This window comes from Arachis ipaensis, chromosome B01, assembly GCF_000816755.2.
Source record: "Arachis ipaensis cultivar K30076 chromosome B01, Araip1.1, whole genome shotgun sequence".
In the NCBI taxonomy this organism is placed as follows: Eukaryota; Viridiplantae; Streptophyta; class Magnoliopsida; order Fabales; family Fabaceae; genus Arachis; species Arachis ipaensis.
Window position 1 is genome coordinate 110,321,071 of NC_029785.2, and position 22,766 is coordinate 110,343,836.

Here is a 22,766-nt window from a genome sequence, read left to right on the forward strand (position 1 = left end):
TTAAAAAAAATATTTTAACTTTAATAAAATAATAAGACAAAATAAAATTTTGGAAACAAAAGAATAATATTTTAAATATTAAAAAAGAACTTAAAATTTAATCCAAATCTTATTCTGACAACTCAAAGTCAAAACTTGAATGGGCCCTATTTATTTTCACTTGTATTCGCTTTTAAAATAATAAAGATCAACTTTGAGATTATTACAGCAGTTAGGAGAACAAAACTTGATCAATCAATGCCGATGAAATAATTAAGAGTAGGAAAAGTATAGGTAACCAATAATATTTTTAAATAATATGTAAATAATGTAAATTAATAGGGTTAAAAGAGTAAATTTAATTAGTAGCATTAAATTAGAGTGTAGTGTATTTTTATTTGATTGGTGGTTATTTATGTTGTTCAAAATAATCATTGTTTACCTAGCATTTCTCGAGTAGAATAATTCTCCACATTTAAACAATTTTACATTTAAGTTGATTTGAGTTATGCTTTTTTTTTTTTTCGTTTTCTTCCCTTTTTTTTGGGCTTCTTTTTCTCATCCTTTTTTTCCTTCACTCTGAATACTATGTCTTCTCCTTTTTTCATTATTTTTTAATTTTGTGATCGTCGTCACCAATAACACCTCTTTCTCTTCCTCCTCCTCTTATTGGAATTTCGTCTCCTCCTTCTTTTTCATCCTTCTCCTCCATCATCATCATCATCATCCTTATCGTCATGGTCTTTTCTAATACGTGTCGTCGTTATCGTTATTATCGAATTCGAATTTATATAATAGATAATTTTCGGTTTATTTGGTATTATACAATAATTTCGTTTTGAGCTAATTTTCGGTTCATTCGAGACGCAAGTGTTTCTGAATTCGAATTTATATAATTGACAATTTTCGGTTGATTTGGTATTATACAATGGTTTCGTTTTGATAATATTTTCGGTTCATTCGAGACACAGATATTTCTGAATTCGAATTTATATAATGGACCATTTTGGGTTCATTTGGTATTATACAATGATTTCGTTTTGATAATATTTTCGATTCATTCGATCACCATATAGAATCATAATCAATAAAGATGTTAGCAAAATGGTATTGTTGATGACAATAATAATGATGGAGGAGAAAGAAGAAAAGAAAAGAGGAGATCAAAAAAATTCAAATAAAAAAGAAACAAGAAGAGGAGGAAGAGAAGGAGGAGGAGGAGATAGATGTGGTGGTACGTGGGTGATGACCATGACAATAATAAAAAAAAAGAGAGAAGAAGAAGAAAAAGAAAAAGAAAAAAAAAAGACAAATACAAAACTCTACCGCGTAAATGTAAAATTGTTTGAATGTGTAACGGAACTCAACAATCAAATAATACTTATCATAAAGAAAAAGACAAATAAACACGGGTAGTAGAGATGTAGAATATTCATATGTGTAGGAGCATCTGCGGTATCAGTGTGGCAATAAATAAGTATACGTAATTCAACAACAATTTTGATACTAACTTCAATTGTGTGAAGAGACTCAACGTTCAAAGTTGGAGGCTTTGATGTGTCAGTGCACTAACTAGCATTGCTCTAATCAATGATTGATCCATCTCCATGTCTTCTACTGCTACTTGCCTCATGTTATTGATTAGTTATGCTCTCCAAAGTGCAAACGCAACCTTATGTGACCAAAATAACGAAGATAGCGAAATTTTCTCATACTCTCTTAATCAAATGTTCAATTTTGAGGTTAAAACATTTTTATATGATTTGTTGGAAGGCAAAATTTCTCAAAAATGGAGATTATTAGTGATTTACAGAAAATGTAGAGACAAACAAATTTTTTTGAAAAAAGATTATAATTTTTAATTAATTTTCGAAAAGCAAAATGATGAATTACAATATTTTTTATTTTCGAAAAGAGAATTCGCATCTTTTTTTTTTTAAAAATAGAATTTGTCAAAAATCGAATTTATTTCGGAGAGTAAATTGTATTTTTTTTTAAGAATACAATTCGCAAAAGATGAATTATGGGCATCATATCTCAATAAATAACGATATTACATTATTTTTCTGAAAATTATCAAATCTAAAATCACATACAAATTAAAAAGTGCATTTTTATTCTCATTTTAAACCAAGAAATTATTTGTTTCATACATTGAAGTGCTCATAAATTTATAAAAAGAAAAAAAAAAACTAAATTTAATAGTAGATAATTTAATCATAAAACTAAAGAAATAAAAATAAAAATTTGGATTTCTCACTCAATTTTCTTTCTTTCTTGTATTTTTTTTTCTCTGTTTTGTTTTGTTTTGCGGTGTCTCTATAGATAAGTCTGCTCATAAATGACAAAATATGTGCAAAAATGTGTGTGAATATCACATCTATTTGTTTCTTTGTTCACACTGGTCTCAAGTGTGAATCTCATCTAATCTATCTAGTAGTGCATAAAATTAGTCAGTTGGAGAGTGAGTTGGTTTTTGTATAGATATCATCAATTTTTTATATTAGATTTTTGCAAGGAAGTTATTGATTCCAAAACTCTGGAGACACATACTTACGGGTCAGAGTTGAACAGAATTTTTCAGAAACTTAATAATCTTTTCTCTTTAATTTAGAATAATCTCTGCAGTCTGCACTAATGCTCATGCTGATGATATTTAACATATTGCATGTTTTTTTTTTTTATGCACAGAAAAATCTTGATGTTTTATTATTTTAGAGGAAAGAAAGAAAAGGTAGGAAAGAAAGATAGTGAGAATTATATCACTACAGAAGATATGAAACCAGAAAATAAAACCGAGGCATGTGCATAAAAATTCTGTTGGCACAAAAAATTGTCAGTTTTTACCTTGATTTAAACATACAAATTTATGTAATATGAAAATTAGTAAGTGAACAGTTTAAAATTGTGTGTGAGAAAGTAATGTAACCAACTACAATCACTGGTGAAGGCTAGTTCATCAAACTTGATATCTAAATCTAAATTATGATCTGCAATATACCACACCAAATTAGCACAATACAGTGTTCAAGACAAAAAAGATTGTTACAGTCACACCTAAACTAAACAACAATAAAATAAAATGTATCAAATTAGCATGATCATGTTCCCTCTTTCATCTTGGATCAATTGTTATGTCAAATACCTTCTCTTGAGGTGGCTCTCCATTCTGCTGGTTTGGTATTGAATTCTTTGGCTTCACCTTTTTTGTATCATTGCTAGGTTTTTTACCCAAGAAATGGCTAGCAAAGAAATTGAAGTAAACAAAATTCAAAACACCAAGTGCAGCAATTAGATAATAGTAGTAATCAAGCTTATTGTCATTCAAATCATGTCCACCAAGCCATGAATTTCTCCCACCATGTGATGTAGCTTTATGGATAATGTTCACAATCAATGATCCTAAGTAGTTTGCAACTGACAAGCTCAGAAAGAAAACAGCACCAGCCACAGTCCTCATGCTCTCGGGCATCTCCGTGGTGAAGAATTCCATTATGGACACGGCAGCGAAGGCTTCATTGAGACCCGACAGTGCAAACTGTGGCAGCAGCACTGCGAAGCTCATCGGCGAAGCAAACGATTTTGCTCTCAAAGCTGAGTCGCGGCGCTTCTGCTCAACAATCGCGGCCACAAGCATGCACAAAATTGACAAAAGAATCCCAATTCTGATTCTTAGGCTCATGCTTAACCGAGTAGCCTTTTTGTTAATTTTCTTTGTCACTCGAATGTAGATGCATTCATAGATGAAGATCCAAATTGAAAGTGCTACCATTGAGACCAAGTTCATCCAACCTGGTGGAACTTTGAAATGTTTCCCAATTGATCTGTTTGTTTGAATAACTTGAAGAACACCAAATGTGTTCTGCTGATCCATTACAATGAAGCAACAGATTCCTGTCACCCAAACTGGTAGAATTCCCAATAAGCATTTTAATTCTTCAACTTGCTGCAAGCTACAAAGCCTCCAAACATTTTTCGGTTTGAATTGTTCATTCAACTCACTAGGATCAGAAATTATAGCCGCCTTCTCAAGAAATTTGAACCTATCTGTACGAACAAGCCTAACATTGTTGTGGTCCAATTCTGATGGACCAGGATCATAGTAACGTGTTCTATCAGAGGTCTTAAGCTTGCACTTTCGACACACTGCAGTGATCACCTTTGCCATATCAGAGAAGACACTCCCCTGAGGCTTCTTTCGAATGTAAGTGTGCTGACCGATTAAGAAGATTGCTATTGAGAAAGCAAGGCAGAGTGTTGGAATGGTGAATCCTAAGGCCCAGCTAACATTGGTTTGAACGTAGACAACGCCAGTTAGCGCGATCAGAAGTGCAATGGTGAAGGTGAAGTACCACCAATTGAAAAAGCTTTCCAATTGTGCCCTGCCTTTCTCTGTTTGGGTATTGAATTGGTCAACGCCAAATGCAATGTTGCACGGCCTAATTCCACCTGCGCCAACAGATAACATGGCGAGGGCGAAAAAGAGTATACCAAGCTGCCACGGTTGTGGCCACTGGCAATGTGGCCTATCAGTGCAGTTTGCAGGCCTCAATTGATGTATACCTGCTGTTAGGGTCATTGTCAATATACCCTGTAATTCATGTTCTACCCCATGTTAATAACTCAACCAATAAAACATTTAACAATTTCACAATAGAATAAATGATCATTTCTCATCATTAAGAATTTAAGCACAGACGATATAAACTAACATTAATATTCGATAAAACTATATCAAAGTCAAAATTATAAGCAATGGATATTTTTTATGGTCAGAAATGATAATTTATTCCATCAAAATATATCTCTTGGGTTTTAACTTATTTCAACTTAAAGTTCATTTCCTTGACATAAACCCTAATTTGTTAATGTTACACTACCAAAAGGGGGAAATATATTTAATAATGAAATGAAACGTTATCCTGGTAATTGTGACATTGATGTGATGATTGATTTGCTTACCAGAAGTGATGCAATGGAGCCAAATAAGAGGGTGCGAAACCTTCCCAAATAAGTATCAGAAATGAAAGCACCGATTATGGATGCAACATTGGATGATCCATTCCAAATTTGAACCACATTCACCACAAATATCGCACTCAAATTGTACCTCGTTAGCAGGTATATCGTCAGATTCGATATCAAACTCATTGATGCCAATTTTTCGAACGACTCGTTACCTACAAAAACCCAAATTAAGCAACAAAATTATAAAAAAATTAGGGTTTTTGCTAATTAATATTATAGAAAAATCGTTCTTTCTCTTTTGTTTTTTTTACCAATAATGTAGTAGACTGATCTCCATCCTCCTGCTTCTTGTGCCTGTGGTGCAGATGCAAGCTCATCTTGTTTTGGTTCCTCTTCACATGGAGAATTGGTTGTTGCATTCTCCATGTCCTTCCTTGAGTTATGGTTCTAACTCAGTTCATCTCTTTCACAGACACAGTCTATTATGTTATTCTTTGTCTATTTATATGTAGTCTCATAATGCCACGTCAAAATTTTGTGAGCACTTTTAGCTTCCAGTCCTCAAACAAATCCACGAATTTGCCTGCAAAAACGTCAAAGGTGGTTAGGGTTTTTTTGGTGACTAAAGGTGGCTAGGGTTTGAAAAATCAAGATTGTTCATTCACTTGATTTTATTTAGAAACTAATTAAAATATAAAAATACTATGTGCACACTATGAACAGAGACCCATCCAAACCTTAGGTATGTTTTCGGCCCTGACGAATGGCGACGAGGAGGATGAAGGCGGCGACGAAGATGAGCGCCTAGGAAGAGGAAGGTAGGCGTTGTTAATGACCGCCGAGGAAGAGGAAGGCAGCTTCAAGGATGAGAGCCGAGGAGGAAGGTGGCGCAGATGAACGGCGGCGGATGATGACTAACCACGGACAGCGTGCACCTCTGGGTTTATGATGTGCGGTGAATGTGACTGCTCTGCTTAGATCACGGATTTGTATGGTATTAGTTAATAATTAAATGGTTTAAGGTTTATTTTAGAATTTTAAAATCAAAAGTTTGATTGCGATATGCATAATATTTTTTATCAAATATTTTAATTGAGATTACTAGAAGTAAATCAATGAAACACTAGGACGAAGATAGATTAGAAATGTCACGTGGCCTTTTATGTTAATTTTGTTTTTAACATGTGATGAATTATAAGCTTGATATTTTGCGCCGGAAAGCACAGTTTGGGATGGGTCAATACTCAATACTCAATACAATAAGAGTGAAGATAGGAGCATCCTTAGCTACTATATCACTGTCAAAAACAAACTTTCTCATGGATCCAAGCAGTGAAAACAGGAACATCCCTAGACCCTAGTACATTACAAATAGCAATTTATCGACAGTTCAACACCGAGTAAACTACTATTTTACTTCAAAAAAAACTTACTTTCTATAAAACAGTCTTAAAAAGTTATTTTAAATTTCTAAAAATGATTTTAATTTGACAAAAGATATTTTTATCAAAAATAAAATCTTTTAAAATTAAAATAATTATTTAAAACGCAAAAGAAATAGCAATTATCAAAATATTTCCTTTAATTTAATAATTCAAAACAACCGGGGTAGAAAAATGGAAAATAGAACAATCCCGCCATATGATGAATGAATGAATGGCTCATGGCCTCATGCAATAATGCATAGTTATCAAAACCGAACCGGTAATCAACCCGGTCAAACGACTAGGTCACCGGATTATTGGTTCATCTTGTGGGTTACTAATTCATCCGGTTGGTCCAGTCATAATTAAATAAAGAGAAAAGGACAAATAGGTCCCTGACCTTTTGTCCTGCGGACATTTTAGTTCATGACCATTGAAAAATACTTTTAAGTCCCTGACCTTCACAAAACTTGGACGAATCAGTCCCTCCGTCCAAATGCCTCTGTCAGGGACTGATCCGTCCAAATATTTCCGTCAGGGACTGATCCGTCCAAGTTTTGTGAAGGTCAGAGACTTAACTTTTTCAATGGTCAGGAACGAAAATGTCCGCGGAACAAAAAGTCAGGGACCTATTTATCCTTTTCTCTTAAATAAAATTATAAAAAAATTAAATATTAAATTAATTGAAAGAAAAAGAAAAATGTAGAAGACCAACACATGGTGTTGGTGTAGCAGTAAAGCCATCCTACAGTCTAGGAGGAACATTTTTGTAGAGAACACCAATTGGAAGAGCAAGCCTGACCCACTAACAAATTCAACTTACTGACCATTTTCAACAACAAAAACTTTAGCTCAGCAACAAATTCAACTCGCTGGTAATTTTCAAGAACAAAAAGTATAGCTCAAAAGATGATTTACAGCAACAAATTAAACTCAACAGCAACAATAAATTTAGCTCAATACAGCAACAAATTCACATCAATAAAAGATGGTTCAACAAAATTGATAGGGACGAGAAAAGGAAAAATTGAAAAGGATAGAAGAGGGGAGTGCAGAGACTCACCAGCTACCACGATTGACGGCGACTTAGCGACGAAACCAGCGAGGAGCCTGTAATGAGGAAAATATAGGCCAAGGCCCAATTAGGATAGTTTCATTAGTATTTGATTTATTATAAATAGATATAGTAGAAATGTAATAGAGGAACCATGAATTGAGTAATGAATATATTTCCTTTTCTGAAATTCCTTCCATGGAATTATCTCTCTCCCTCATGATTCTTCCTAATTTCTCTCTTCCTATTCTAATTTCTTTCCTCCTTACAATGGTGCTTTCATTGGCCACCATTCTCCATTTTTATGGTGGTTTGCCGGACTCAATTAGAAATCAATCCGGTACTGTTAGTGAATATTATGAGGATTTTCTGACTTATGCTAACAGTGTTGCTGTGAAGGATTCTGAAATTTTAATTCCTTATTTTATCAATGGTTTGAAAATTTATATTCATAGAGAAATTTTTGGAAAAAATTACAATTCTCTTTAGATGTTTGGCTGAAGCTTGCAAGGATCCGTGAAATCAAGTTTGAAGAGGAAGGGCATCCAAATCCAGAATTTCAAGCTCACATTCAAACAAAAATGCATCAACAGAGCCCTACTGTTTCATATTCAGCAACAAAATCAAGGCATCCAAGGAAACCAGATCAAGAAATTGCAAAACATTCAAAAACAGATTGTGATACATCAGAAATTCCAGCACCAGAATCACCAAGAAAATTTTCAGAAAATTCAAAATTAGATTTCTCGAACACCCCCAGAACAGAAAATAATTTTCATACTAAATCCATTGCTCACAGATCCAGATTTATTACCTCCAAAGCGTTCTCAATTTACAAAACCAGCAACACACCCACAAAACAAGACATAGACATTCTATATCTGCAATTGGAGGAAGCCGATGACGTCCATGGAGGCAGAATCAGTCCACGCGACGGTGGCGCGCGACGCACAACCAACAGCGGCGCCGAGGGCGGCGCCGTCGCGAAGAGGAAGGTGCAGGACGCAGATCAGAGCAGAGGTAACGGCGCCGGAGATCTTCGAACAAGTGGCGGAGGTTTACGTCGCGTCTGCCCGATCGTGGCCAAGCCACCACCACTCATAGCGGCAGTCTTACCTTGGGACGGCAAGGATGAGATGCGAACAGAGAAGGTGGCGCTCACGTACGTCATGGCGGAGGAGGTCTTAATACGGCGGAGCAGCATAAGGTCACTGCCGATGAAGGAGACCACACATGATTTAGAGAAGAGAGGCAACAGAGTCGTGCATAGATGCCACTGATGTGGACAGAGCCACTAGAAAGAACAGTAGCACTGTAGCAGGTAAGAGAGAGAGAGAGAGGAGAAATGGGGGGTGGCTGGCTGAAGATTCTGGAAAGTGATGGAAGACTGATGACCCCTAATCTTGAGTTGGGCCTTTACTGGTTGGGCTTTCAATACCAAGTCCAGTCAGAAATCATTCATAAAAACAAGCATATGTATTATGTCTTAAGGTTTAGTTATAAACAATAGGATCCTGGAGGAATTTTTTTTAAGTTGGATAGGAGATAATAAAATAGATAAAACATATTATTAATTGTTACTTTTATTATTTGTAACGGGCATTTATATCTTAGGATTTGGATTTTTTTTAAATAAATAAAATAAATATATTAATTACTGAAATATGCATTTACGAAGTTTTTATCAAAAAAAAACATCACATCACTTATCTCGTTACTGTAAACGAAATAAGGTTGAAGGAGACGTGATCGTATCATATTTATACATATGTCATGTAACGAAATAGGATATGATATTAGGTACAAGTTAAATTGGATGTTATTGATTTAGTTATTAATTAAAGTTATTAACTAAGGTTAGGATTTGTTTAAATATATTAATATGATGTTATGTTTAAATTCTAGTATGCTATGTTATTGTTAAGCATATGTCCATTAATGTAGTTATTAATTTAGGGTATTAACAATTTATAATAAACCTAATGATATAGCAAAATATTTATAGTTGTATTTACTAAATATCTAAGTAAATTGTTTGTTCTCGTGTTTTGTTATTACTTAGATTAAGTAATCTATATAGATGTACTTGTTGCTTAGTAAGTAAATGTTTTCACTTAATCTGCCATATATAGGAGTTGTGAAATGAATTTCGTTATTTACTATTTTTTTAAATAATTTTATTTAAATTAATTAAAATAGATGTTTATTAGTGTAGTCATTAATTATCTTAGGAGACATTTTTATTTGCATTATATTACACAGACGTTAAAGCTAATTATTTTTCTAAACATTTTTATTATTCAAGTAAACTTTTTTATGCAAATAAATTCATAATTTAAGTGTTTGTACTCGTTTGCTTGAATAGTTTACTTATAAGCTAAATTAATTCCTAATTCGGTATTCTTATTGTTTACTAGAGATCTCGCCTACTTCTTTTGAGGAGAGTGAGTCACATACATCCAGCACCAGTCGCTATTGTCCCGTACCTGAGGGAGGCCGGGTTCGGTAATGCGTTGCTGCTTAGGGATTTTGTGTTCGACAACTCCTTGATCACGACATTCGTCGAGCGTTGGCGCCTAGAGACTCACACCTTCCACATGCCGTGGGGTGAGTGCACGATCACCCTACAGGATGTCGCATACCACCTCGGACTTCGTGCTAATGGAGAGCCTGTGGGTGGTTGCTTTCGTGACTTTTACATGTGATACGGTACCGGAGCCTGGGAGTTAGTTGAGAGGCTACTCGGAGCTAGGCCTCCTCCAGTCCAGCAGCAAGGAGCACAGAGGAAGAAGTCCTTCTCCCTGAAGCTGACATGGCTTTGGGATCGTGTCCAACAGATGCCGCTCGATACTGATGACCCAGCTACCCTCCGACAGTATGCGAGGTGCTACATATTGTTGATAATCGGAGGTTACCTGATGAGTAATAAGTCCAATAATCAGGTTCATCTCTGGTGGCTCCCACTACTGGACGACTTTGCGAGGTGCCGCATTCAGTCATGGGGATCTGCGGTGTTAGCATGGACATACCACTCACTATTCTTATCGACCCACCGCTCGACCACAGACATTACTGGGTGGAATCCGCTGCTGGTTTCTTGGATATATCAGAGGTTCCTGATGAGCAGATATTTTATACGCTTTTTGACATCATTTTCATATAATTTTTAGTACGTTTTATTTAGTTTTTATTAAGTTTTTATAGGTTTTAGTGTTAAATTTACATTTTTGGATTCTACTAGGAGTTTTTGTATTTTTCTACAATTTCAGGTATTTTCTAGCTGAAATTGAGGAGCTGGAGCAAAAGTCTGATTCAGAGGCAGAGAAAGCACTGCAGATGCTGTCCGGATATGACCTCCTTGCATTTGGAAGAGATTTTTTGGAGTTACAAAAGTTCAAATGGAGCGCTTTCAACGGCTATGGAAAGCTGACTTCTAGATCTTTCCAGAAATATATAATAGTCTATACTTTGCTTCGGATTTGAAGGCCCAAAACTAGCGTCCAACGCCAGCTATCTGCCCCCTTCCAAGCGTCCAGCGCCCACAGAGCAGAGTCTAGCGTCCAAACGCCCAGAGAGAACCCCCTAACCAGCGTTCAACGCCCTAGGATCCTCATAGCACGTGGATCTCATCAAATCTAAGCCCAAACACTCACCAAGTGCGCCCCAGAAGTGAATTTTAGCACTAGATAGACTGTTTTACCTTTACTAGTCATCTGTTTAGCATTTAAGACTTATTTTACATTTCTCTAAGAGAGACACCTATCATTCACCATTATTTCGAGTTTTACCTTGTATTCCTTTCAGTATGAGTTTCTAAACCTCCTAGGTTGAGGGGAGGAGCCTTGCTGAGTCCTATGAATTAATAAAAGTATTACTGTTTCTTCTTCGATCCGTGTTTGATTTATTTCTAAGATGTATACTCGCTCTTCAACATGGTGAATAGGATGATCAGTGACAATCAGCTCTGTTCATCATACTAAGACGAACGTGCCTGACAAACACCTGCGTCTACTTGTGTTCGTGTGAATACGTGACTGGAAAGCGCGAACCAACAGCTATGTTTATACATATCTCAGACGGCTAATCCACAACTTCGTTGGGGACTTCTCGAGACATCAGTTCAGCCAATTTTCGGGGAGATTCGAGTCTCCGTGGTATAGGATAGAATCCAAAGAAGCAGCTTTCTCTGATCTGGAAGATTCGACCTTGTCTGTGGCGTTTCGAGTAGGATCGCCAAGAGAATGAACTGCTAGAGCTTCACCCTTCGTCAGATTGGATGACCATGGCCAATGGCGTTCAATCTGTAGCAGAAGAGATCAATGACCACGGCCCATGGTGTTGATCACATACAGCTTGCCATAGAAGAAGTCACTCACAAGCAGAGAAGACAGCAATACCAGAGTTAATTCAGAAAGACAAAACAACTCCAATCCTCAACTATATTCCTATCACTGATACCCTTTAATTCATAAAGTATTAGAACCCTATTATGTTAGACCTTTTTTGCTCCATATCCAACAACCTTCTGATTCGCCTGACTAAGACCTGCAAGATAACCATACCTTTCTTCAAACCACAATCCTCGTGGAATCAACCCTGACTCGCTCAGGTATTACTTGGACGACCTATTTTCAAAAATTCTTCTTCTATTTCTCTCTCTTCTTTTTCGAATTTCAATAATTAATTTTTAATTCCTTCTCACAAGGAGTTCTCTATTCTTTGACATAGAGCTTACATTCTTCTTCTTTCTTTTTTTTTCTTGTTTATGTATGCAGGAACACTGAAGTTACTATGGATCCAAAAGAGAATATTCAAATTAGGAGACCTCAAGGTTCTTATTTATTTAATATTCCTATTGACCCATATGACTTTAAGGTCAGCCTATATCAGATCCTGCTATTAAGGCAAAAATTCCAGTTTCATGGACTTCCATAGGAAGATCCAAACAAGTTTCTCTCTGACTTCCTGCAGTTCTGTGGCACTGTAGAGGCCAGTTGAGTGAACCCTAAAGTCCCCAGACTAAAACTCTTCCTATTTAATCTGAATGCTCAAGAAAATGAATGGTGGCACATGGAACTTAAAGAAGTTGTGAACACTTAGGATAAGGTTGTTAACAATTTCCTGAACAAGTTCTCTCCCTCACATAGACTAGCGAAGCTAATAACAGATATTCAGACCTTCGGGCAGAAGGAAAGTGGGTCTCTTCATGATGATTGGGAGAGGTACAAATTGATGTTCAAAAATTGCCCTCCGCATATGTTCTCAGGATGGGGGCAAGATAATGATCTTCTATGAAGCAATCTCTGAGATAGCCAGAAAGATAGTAGATCACTTTGCAAACGGCCCTCTGTTCTTTATAGAGACATATGAAGAGGTAGATAAGCTCATTGAGATAGCTGCTAATAACCAGCACTTATACTCCTGTGAGGAGACTCCAGTTAGGATATGAGTTCTAAATATGGAGACTGCAGTTGCACCCCCTGCTGAGGTTTATAATGCTCCTAGTGATATGAGTGGTAACTACCCTCAAGGAGACATTCTCACCCATGACCGGTGGACACCTGAGCAGGTTAATATTCTTCTTACTGAGTTGTTTGAGGAGGTGCATCCCCAAAAGGCCCTCACAAAAAGCATGATGCTCTCTGGAAAGGAGACCTTGAAAGAAGGTGAGACAGTAGTCTTCACTAAAGAGGCCGAACCTTAGGAGTTTGCTACTGAGGGACTGAAGGCAATCACATACCAGAAGAATCCTGAGACTGTCATTGAGCACGCCCCTACAAACGAGAAGGAACCTCAAGTTGATTCTTCTCTGGGCATGCAAGAGGGGCCTATGATGATCACAGAGCTCGCCCTTGTAGAGGTGAAAGAACTTCAAGAGCCACATTTTCTAGGCATGCAGAAAGAACCGGCAGATGAGCAGTTGGCCCATCTCCCAACAGCCCTTAAGGAGCTACAAGTCAATATCTCTGTTGCAGAGGTATTGGGAAAAAGGACCCCCTATATAGCTTGTCTAAAAGACATTCTTTTTGAAAAGAATGACCTAAGGAGAAATAAATAGAGATACCTACTGAGAAGTACAGTATCATAATTCAGCATGAGCTGCCAAGGAAGATGACAGATCTAGGGAGCTTTTAGATCCTGTAGACTACTGGAAAGATCATTTTTGACAAAGCCCTATATGATCTTGGCTTAAGTTTAAATCTGACACCTTCCACTGAGGCTAAGGCTAAATCTGGAGAAATTGGGAAGGCATTGAATGCCAGTAAAAAAAATTTCACTGGGCGTTCAACGCCCACAATGGCAGCAAGCCTGGCGCTGAACGCCAGTGAGGAACCCCTCACTGGGCGTTCAACGCCCATCCTGGTAGCAGTGCTGGCGTTGAACACCAGCCAGGGAGCACTGGCTGGGCGTTCAACGCCCAAACACCCAGGAACTCTGGAGTCTGGTGCTGAACACCAGTGAGAAATCTCTCACTGGGCGTTCAACGCCCAACCAGCCAGGGAAGCTGGCATTGAACGCCAGCAAGGATATCCCTGCTGGGCGTTCAACACCCAAAATGATAGAGGAACTGGCATTTAATGCCAGTAAGGGTGCACAGCAAGGGCGTTCAACTCCCAAAGAGCTAACAGAGCTGGCGTTGAACACCAGTAAAAGCACACACTCTGAGTGTTTAAATCCCACTCAAGAACCCTCTATCCCTGAACTCAAGGAAGCCCATGCTCATGTAAAAACCATAGAGGTTCCTTTGCATGCACTTTTGCAGTGCATAAGTTTTGATGAACACTCATCCTCAGATGAGGATGAAGACACTAGGAAAGAGCAAGTTGCTCGGTACCAAGGGAGCTCTTATGAAGCTGAATGCCAAATTGTTTGGTACAAAGCCTGTGGAGGAAGAACCTCCATTGCTTTCCAAAGAACTCAATACTTTGCACCATAGGCACCATGACCTTTGAGAAGGCTCTGTGTGACCTAGGGTCAAGTATAAACCTCACGCCACTCTCTGTAATGGAGAAGCTGGGAATCTAAGAGGCACAAGAAACAAGGATTACCTTGCATAAGGAATTGATGGTGTTCAAGGTTCTTGACCCTCCATTACCCCTTAACAAGGGAGGCACTTGCATAAAGGATTCAGCATCCAAGCCTCCTCACTTGGATGAAACCAATTCAATCTCTCCTAAGACCAAACGTAAGTTTGGTGTAGGATGTACACCATCCATAAAGGAGGAAGGCCCCAAAAGGAAGATACCTAGGGGATGGAAAAACAAAAATATTCCTACAGAAGGATTTTTACCATGGAAGATGGTGGTATTCATTTATCTCATCATGGTATTCACCATGGAAGAGAGAAGTGACAAAAAGGGACACCAGCATATTGCTGCAAGCCCAACCCTGCCTCAGGTAGTGAACAAGATCCTATCTCTTGAGCGTATTACGCTATTCTGTGAGAGCACAGGAAGGAAGCTCCCAGTAAGGAGTAAGGATTTATCCTTTTATGACTATCTTCCTCCTTGAAAGGAGTTATCCGTCAAGCTAATGACATTAAAGAAGCGCTTGTTGGTAGGGGTGGCAATATGTACCCTACCCGCAGGTACCCAACCCGACCCCATCCGGTCGGGTAGGGTTGCCAACCCAATCTGCTGTAGGTAGGGTTGGGTGCGGGTAGGGTTCTCATGCGGGTCGGGTAGGGTGCGAGTTGAGCCTCAACCCTACCCGACCAACCCGCACTCTATATATATGTATATGTTATATACTTATATAAAAATATGTTTTAAGTGGATGTTGAATTAAATACCTCTCACTAAATGTAAAATATTCTTAGTCACTAAAAGAAAATTATTAATTGATAATTCAATATTCTTTTTTACATAAAAATTAGTTATATTTTAAATTATCATAAAGTTATATAATCAAATTGTATCTCTTTTACAACCCGCGGGTTAAGAGCAGGTAGGGTTAGGGTTGGAAAATTCTCAACCCGCGGGTAGGGTAGGGTTGAGTTTATATAAAAATCTCAACCCGCGGGTAGGGTTAGGGTTGGATCCAAACCCTACCCTACCTTACCCATTGTCACCCCTACTTGTTAGGAGGCAACCCAACCTTAATTAATTATTTCTATTTCTTAATTTTATTTTTTTCTTTAAAGTTTTGTTTTTAGGTTCATAATCATGTGCAGCAGTCAGAACAGAGACAGAATTCTTCAGTAGTGAAAACAGAACACTCTGAATGGAGTGTTAAAGTTGAATGCCAGCCAGGGTATCCCTGCTAGGCGTTCAACGCCCCTCATGGGCAGCATTGCTGGCGTTGAACGCCAGCCAGGAAGCAGCCCTTGGGCATTCAAACGCCAATACAGAGAAGCAGGGAATTTGGAATTCCCTAGCCTCTTAGGACCTGTGGGTTCCACAGCATCTTCACCTACCCCCACTTACTTACACACTTCCCTATAAACCCTAGCCTAATCACATCCATTCACTTTCCCAAATCCATCATAACTCCCACCAATCCCGGCCCACTTCAAAATTGAATTTTGCATCCCAAACCCACCCTATGGCCAAAGCTACCCATTCTCCACTCCTATAAATACCCCTCTTCATACCCTTCATACACATGCCTCTCATACACTCATAAAACCCACAAGGTCGAGCCCTCTCTCTCCCACTATATCCTTCTATTTTCTTCTTCTTCTACTCCATTCTTCTCTTTTCTTTATTTTTGCTCGAGGACAAGCAATGTTTTAAGTTTGGTGTGGGAAAAGCATAGCTTTTTTTCTTTCCATTAGCATTCATGGCACCCAAAGTTGGAGAATCCTCTAGAAAGAGGAAAGAAAAGACAGTAGCCACTCCCTCTGAATCTTGGGAGATGGAGAGATTCATCACCAAAATCCATCAAGACCACTTCTATGAAGTAGTGGCAGAGAAGAAAGTGATCCCTGAGGTCCCTTTCATGCTCAAGAAGAATGAGTATCCAGAAATTCGAAAAGAGATCCGGAGAAGAGGTTGGGAAGTCCTAACCAATCCCATTCAAGATGTTAGAATTTTAATGGTGCCAAGAGTTCTATGCTAATGCATGGGTTATTAAAAACCATGACACTAGTGTGAACCCAAATCCAAGGAATTGGATCACCATGGTCCGAGAGAGAATCTTAGATTTCAGCCCGGAATGTGTGAGATTAGTATTCAACTTGCCTCTAATGCAAGGAAATCCTCATCCTTACACTAGGAGAGTCAACTTTGATCAGAGATTGGATCAAGTGCTCTCAGATATCTGTATGGAAGGAGCACAGTAGAAAAGGGATTCCCAAGGCAAGCCCATTCAACTAAGAAGGCTTGACCTAAAGCCCATAGCTAGAGAACGGTTGGAATTCATCCAACGTTCCATCATCCCCACTAGCAACCAGTCAGAAGTGACTGTTGACAGAGCCATCATGATCCATTGCATCATGATTGAAAGTGAGGTAGAAGTACATGAGGTGATTCTTCAAGAATTGTACAAGGTAGCTGAGAAGCCTCACACCAATGCAAGGTTGGCATTCCCATACCTCATCTGTCATCTATGCAATTCAACTGAAATTATCATAGAAGGAGATATCTCCATTGGGGAGGATAAGTCCATCACTAAGAAAAGGATGGAGCAAACCAGAGAGTATGCACAAGAGCCTGTGCAGCCACCTCAGTATGAGATTCCTGAGATGCCTCAAGGGATGTATTTTCCTCCCTAAAGCTATTGGGATTAATGGCAAACTTTTCCTGGAGAATTGAGCACTAACATGGAGCAATTGAAGGTGGAGCATCATGAGCACTCCATCACTCTCAATAAAATAAGAGAAGATCAAAGAGCCATAAGAGAAGACCAAAGGGCTATGAGGGAAAAACAACAAAGGCAAAGGAGTGATATTGAAAAGATCAAGCATCACATTGGGTCCTCAAGGAAGAGCATTAGCTGCCACCATTAAAGGTGGACTCGTTCTCTTTTATTTCTTTTCCTTTTCTGTTTTCTGTTATGTTTTGTTTGCTTTCCTGTTCTAGTTGCATGATCATTTGCATTGATGTCTTAAAGTTGTAAAATGTTCCATATATCTCTCACCTTGCTTAAAAGAAAAATTTTTAATTGAAAAGAATTGAGAGATGCATAAATTTTAAGTTTAAAATAAGAATAGTTTAATTATGTTGATGTGGTGGCATTACTTTTATTTTCTGGATGTATGAATAAACAGTGCATATTTGAAGTTGAAATTTTAGAATGTTGGCTCTTGAAAGAATAAGGAAAAAGGAAAAGTATTATTGGTAATTTGAAAAATCAATAAATTGATTTTTGAAGCAAGAAAAAACAGCAAAAAGTAAAAGAAAAAGCTTGCATGTGAAAAAAAAAAAAGAGAAAAAGTGGCAAAAAAAATGAGAAAAGAAAAAGAGAAAAAGAAAGCAGAAAAAGCCAATAGCTCTTTAAACCAAAAGGCAAAAGCAAAAAGCTAATAACCCTTTAAACCAAAAGGGAAGAGTAAAAGGATCCAAGCCTTTGAGCATTAATGGATAGGAGGGTCTAAAGGAATAAAATCCTGGCCTAAGCGGCTCAACCAAGCTGTCCCTAACCATGTGCTTGTGGCATGAAGGTGTCAAGTGAAAAGCTTGAGACTGAGCGGTTAAAGTCGTGGTCCAAAGCAAAAAGAGTGTGCTTAAGAACTTTGGACACCTCTATTTGGGAACTCAAGTAAAGCTGAGTCACAATTTGAAAAGGTTCACCCAGTTAAAGTGTCTGTGGCATTATTATATCCGGTGGTAATACTGGAAAACAATGTGCTTATGAGCACGACCAAGACTCTAAAAGCTGTGTTCAAGAATAAAAAAGAACTGAACTAGGAGAGTCAATAATATCTGGATTCTAAGTTCCTAAAGATGCCAACCATTCTAAGTTTCAATGGATAGTGAAATGCCAAAATTATTCAGAAGCAAAAAGCTATTAAGCCCCGCTCATCTAATTGTAACTAAGCTTCATTGAAAACTTTGAAATTTATTGTATCTTAATTTTCTTTTTATCCTACTGTGTTTTTAGTTGTTTGGGGACAAGCAACAGTTTAAGTTTGGTGTTGTGATGAGCGAATATTTTATAAGCTTTTTGCCATCATTTTCATATAGTTTTTAGTATATTTTATTTAGTTTTTATTAAGTTTTTATAGGTTTTAGTGTTAAATTCACATTTCTGGATTCTACTGAGTTTTTGTATTTTTGTGCAATTTCAGGTATTTTCTGGCTGAAATTGAGGAGTTGGAGCAAAAGTCTGATTCAGAGACAGAGAAAGCACTGCAGATGCTGTCCAAATCTAACCTCCTTGCATTTGGAAGAGCTTTTCTGGAGCTATAGAAGTCTAAATGGAGTGTTCTTAATGGCTATGGAAAGCTGACTTCCAGAGCTTTCCAGAAATATATAATAATTTATACTTTTCTTCGAATTAGAACGTCCAAAACTGGCGTCCAACGCCAGCTACCTGCCCCCTTCCAGGCATCCAACATCCAAACGCCCAGAGAGGACCCCCTAGCCAGCGTTCAACACCCTAGGAACCTCATAGCACGTGGATCTCATCAAAGCTCAGCCCAAACACTCACCAAGTGGGCCCCATAAGTGAATTTTAGCACTAGATAGACTGTTTTACCCTTACTAGTCATCTGTTTAGTATTTAAGAATTATTTTACATCTCTCTAAGAGAGACGCCTATCATTCACCATTATTTAGAGTTTTACCTTGTATTCCTTTCAGTATGAGTTTCTAAACCTCCTAGGTTGAGGGGAAGAGCCCTGCTGAGTCCTATGAATTAATAAAAGTATTACTGTTTCTTCTTCGATCCGTGTTTGATTTATTTCTAAGATGTATACTCGCTGTTCAACATGGTGAATAGGATGATCAGTGACAATCAGCTCTATTTATTATACTAAGACAAACGTGCCTTACAAACACCCGCGTCTACTTGGGTTCGTGTGAATACGTGACTGGAAAGCGCGAACCAACAGCTATGTTTATACATATCTCAGACGGCTAATCCACGACTTCGTTGGGGACTTCTCGAGACATTAGTTCAGCTGATTTTCAAGGAGATTAGGGTCTCCGTAGTATAGGCTAGAATCCAAAGAAGCAGCTTTCTCTGATCCGGAAGATTCGACCTTGTCTGTGGCGTTTTGAGTAGGATCGCCAAGAGAATGAACTACTAGAGCTTCATCCTTTGTCAGATTGGATGACCACGGTCAATGGCGTTTAATCTGTAGCAGAGGAGATCAATGACCACGGCCCATGGCGTTGATCACATACAGACTACCATAGAAGAAGTCACTCACAAGCAGAGAAGACAACAATACCAAAGTTAATTCAGAAAGACAAAACAACTCCAATCCACAACTATATTCCTATCACTGATAGCCTTTAATTCATAAAGTATTAACACCCTATTATATTAGACTTTTTTCACTCCATATCCAACAACCTTCTGATCCGCCTGACTAAGACCTGCAAGATAATCATAGTTTGCTTCAAACCACAATCCTCGTGGGATCGACCCTGACTCGCTCAGGTATTACTTGGATGACCCAGTGCACTTGCTGGTACAACTGTACGAAAGTGTGGGGATTCGTGCACCAGTTCCCTATGTGGCGTTCCCTGAGCGACAGATTCACATGTTCCCTATGGTTGCAAGGTAACTGTTTAAATTGGTTTTACTAGTCTTTATTTTTCGCTTAATATTATTAATACAGATTGACTGCATGGTGGTTAATGTTGCAATTGTTCACAGGTTGATCGGGATGACATAGTAGAGTAGGGACCAGCATAAGCAGAGGGTCTGCAGATAGCGTTGGGAGTTGGATCAGTTACTTTAATTGATCGGACTCCACCACTCGATATTCAGCACTTCTGTGAATGCTGTGATTGTTAACACCCTGTATTACTGCATCTCTACTTTTGAATTTGTGGCCAACCCTAAACTCCACCCCACTATTCAAGTTGTAATCTTCCTCACCCGTGTTAAAAAATGGGTTTTTCTCGTGCATCGCGTCCAGATCCTACGTACCATAGTGACTGGGTACAGATGATAAGGCCGGAATTGGATGCAAGAGAGGCAGAAGATACCTTTGTGATGCCTCAACCGGGGTCTCCGGTACAAACTCTTCCTCATCATCATCCTCGGAGGGACCGCTCTCGCTGCTATCCGCAATATACTCCTCGTCGAAGTTCTCACCGTCGACCTCCATGTCTTTCACTGGACTGGCAACATGAATCGGTGGTGGTGCGAGAGGTGGGTCATCCTAAACGAGGTCCAACGACCTAGATCCACCACCACCAACATCGCCAACCTCTGCAAAAAGCTCCATCACTTGCTCCGCCATAATTTTCTCATGGATGTCAAACATCAGGCGCACATGCTCGTCGCCATAGAGGCAAAATGGATGGAACCGAAAAATTCTATTTTCCATCGGTGCTAGCAACTTATACCCCACCCTTCCGATCTCTTTTTTTTCACTTCCACCGATGCTACCCAATATCAGTCTCTTCAATTCCACCAATGAGCTTACTGACCGGGTACACAACATAATGGGATTTTCACACTCAAATATTATCCCATTATCACTATTTCTCATACGACAATTGGGATACACACTTACAACTAAGAAACCATTACTACTAGACATTTTGGCTTATTTTTGGAAGGAATAGATAGCAAAGAAGTAGTGAAATATTTGTGAAGAATACAAATAGTTGCACATCCTTTTATAGTAGCTGAAAATTTGTCTTAACGTATCTCGTTTACACTATAAACGTTATAATTACCCACTTATCTCGTTTACAATGTAAACGAAATAAAAGTTAACATGTATATCGTTTACATTGTAAACGAAATATACGATGCATTTATTCTTAGTCTTATCTCGTTTACAGTGTAAACAAGATACGTGAAACGAGATAAGTGATGTGAAGCTTTTCGGTAAAAATGCTCGTAGATGCATATTTCGGTAATTAATATATTTATTTAAAAAAATTTCCTTCAGATTTATATTAGAATTTGTTTTTCCACAATCTTGATGGCAAGGATGTCGTTAAGGAAAATAATGTAATGAGAAAAATATAGGCCAAGGTCCAATTAGGATAATTTCATTAGTATTTGATTTATTATTAGAGGAACCATGAATTGAGTAATAGATATATTTCCTTTTCTGAAATTCCTTCCATTAAATCATCTCTCTCCCTCATGATTCTTCCTAATTTCTCTATAATTGATTAATTCTTTCCTATTCTAATTTCTTTCCTCCTTACAAAGCCCAGGGACCAGCTGATGCTAACGTATATTTTTGCTGTCGGCGACGACGAGCTGAGGGAAGGCTGAGAAGCAAAAAGCTGACAAACTGACAAAAAGACGACGACGATGACCACTCGAGGGACTAGATGCTGGTTCAGTCTACCTCTGCCTTTGGCAAAGCGAGCGTAGGGAAGGCTGCGACGAGCTTGAGTCTGCCGAGTATGAGACAGTGACGACATAAGCCGCGACGAGCTTGAGTTCGCCGGGTCCGAGACGATGACGACGAGCTTGGGTCCGCTGAATTCGAGACGGTGAAAACACAGGCAGTAGCGACGATAGGTTAGACTGTGCATCTGTACGAGGCCAAGAGAGAAGTAAGGCACCATTTGGTTATTGTCCATGTGCATAAGAGACATGGACACAGTGGTACATGTTTATTGTTTGTTTGTTGAGACACAATTTTTTTAAGATACAGTTACACACGATTACCCACAAAATACGTGTATTTTGTGTCTTCCCAAAACATTGAGACACAGATTTTTGACTTGAGACACATATTGAATTATAGTTTTGGACAATTTTATCCTTATTTTTTTTTAAAATTCCATAATTATCCTATACTATTAACACCCTCTCTCTTCTTTTCTGATCCCTTTTTTTTTTCTCTTCCTTCTTTTTGTTCTTCCTTCTTCTTCTACTCTTCATCTTCTTCTACCCTTCATCTTCTTTTCTTCACGCCCCAGATGGTAGATTTAATTATCATCATCATCTTTTTCTCTTCTCTCTTCTGTTTTTCCTTTTTCTTCTACCCATCATCTTCTTCTTCACACCCCAGAGGGCAGATATGATCTTCGTGTCGATGCCTCCCTCGCTTCATCTCCAGATCTGTATGCGCTCTCCTATCTGCCTCTTCTATGTGCTTCCACCGTCGTGTTTTTCAGACCGCGCCACCTCCAGATCTACCTCTTCTCCAATCGTGGCGACAATGAATTTGGATGATGGAAAAAAGTCACACAAAATGAGAGTTTTAAACGATGATGGATGAAGCATTGGTCGAATATTAGTTTATTAAA

The 22,766-nt window shown here is 38.3% G+C and overlaps 1 protein-coding gene across 3 annotated transcripts; it reads right to left on the bottom strand.

The window, feature by feature from the left end:
- LOC107633624 (protein NRT1/ PTR FAMILY 2.8) lies at window positions 2,935-8,481 on the bottom strand. Of its 3 annotated transcripts, none has more exons than XM_016337240.2 (6): window positions 8,240-8,481; window positions 7,431-7,481; window positions 5,685-5,920; window positions 5,259-5,530; window positions 4,942-5,159; window positions 2,935-4,570 (listed from the first exon to the last, which is right to left on the bottom strand). In XM_016337240.2, exons 4-6 carry the CDS (start codon window positions 5,371-5,373, stop codon window positions 3,095-3,097), a joined length of 1,809 nt encoding a protein of 602 aa, XP_016192726.1. In that variant the 5' UTR covers window positions 5,374-5,530; window positions 5,685-5,920; window positions 7,431-7,481; window positions 8,240-8,481; the 3' UTR covers window positions 2,935-3,094. The 3 variants fall into 3 exon arrangements, with proteins under 3 accessions (XP_016192726.1, XP_016192718.1, XP_020979118.1); XM_016337232.2 differs by having other exon boundaries at window positions 5,685-5,917; window positions 7,435-7,481; window positions 8,240-8,377; XM_021123459.1 differs by lacking the exon at window positions 5,685-5,920 and having other exon boundaries at window positions 7,435-7,481; window positions 8,240-8,377.

Excerpts from the sequence above, each read along its gene's own strand:
- LOC107633624 (XM_016337240.2), bottom strand. The coding sequence starts at position 5,373 with ATGGAGAATGCAACAACCAATTCTCCATGTGAAGAGGAACCAAAACAA. Across the intron at positions 5,160-5,258 it reads ATCAGTCTACTACATTATTG|GTAACGAGTCGTTCGAAAAA; the intron begins GTAAAAAAAACA and ends GGGTTTTTGTAG. Across the intron at positions 4,571-4,941 it reads GCTCCATTGCATCACTTCTG|GGTATATTGACAATGACCCT; the intron begins GTAAGCAAATCA and ends CATGAATTACAG.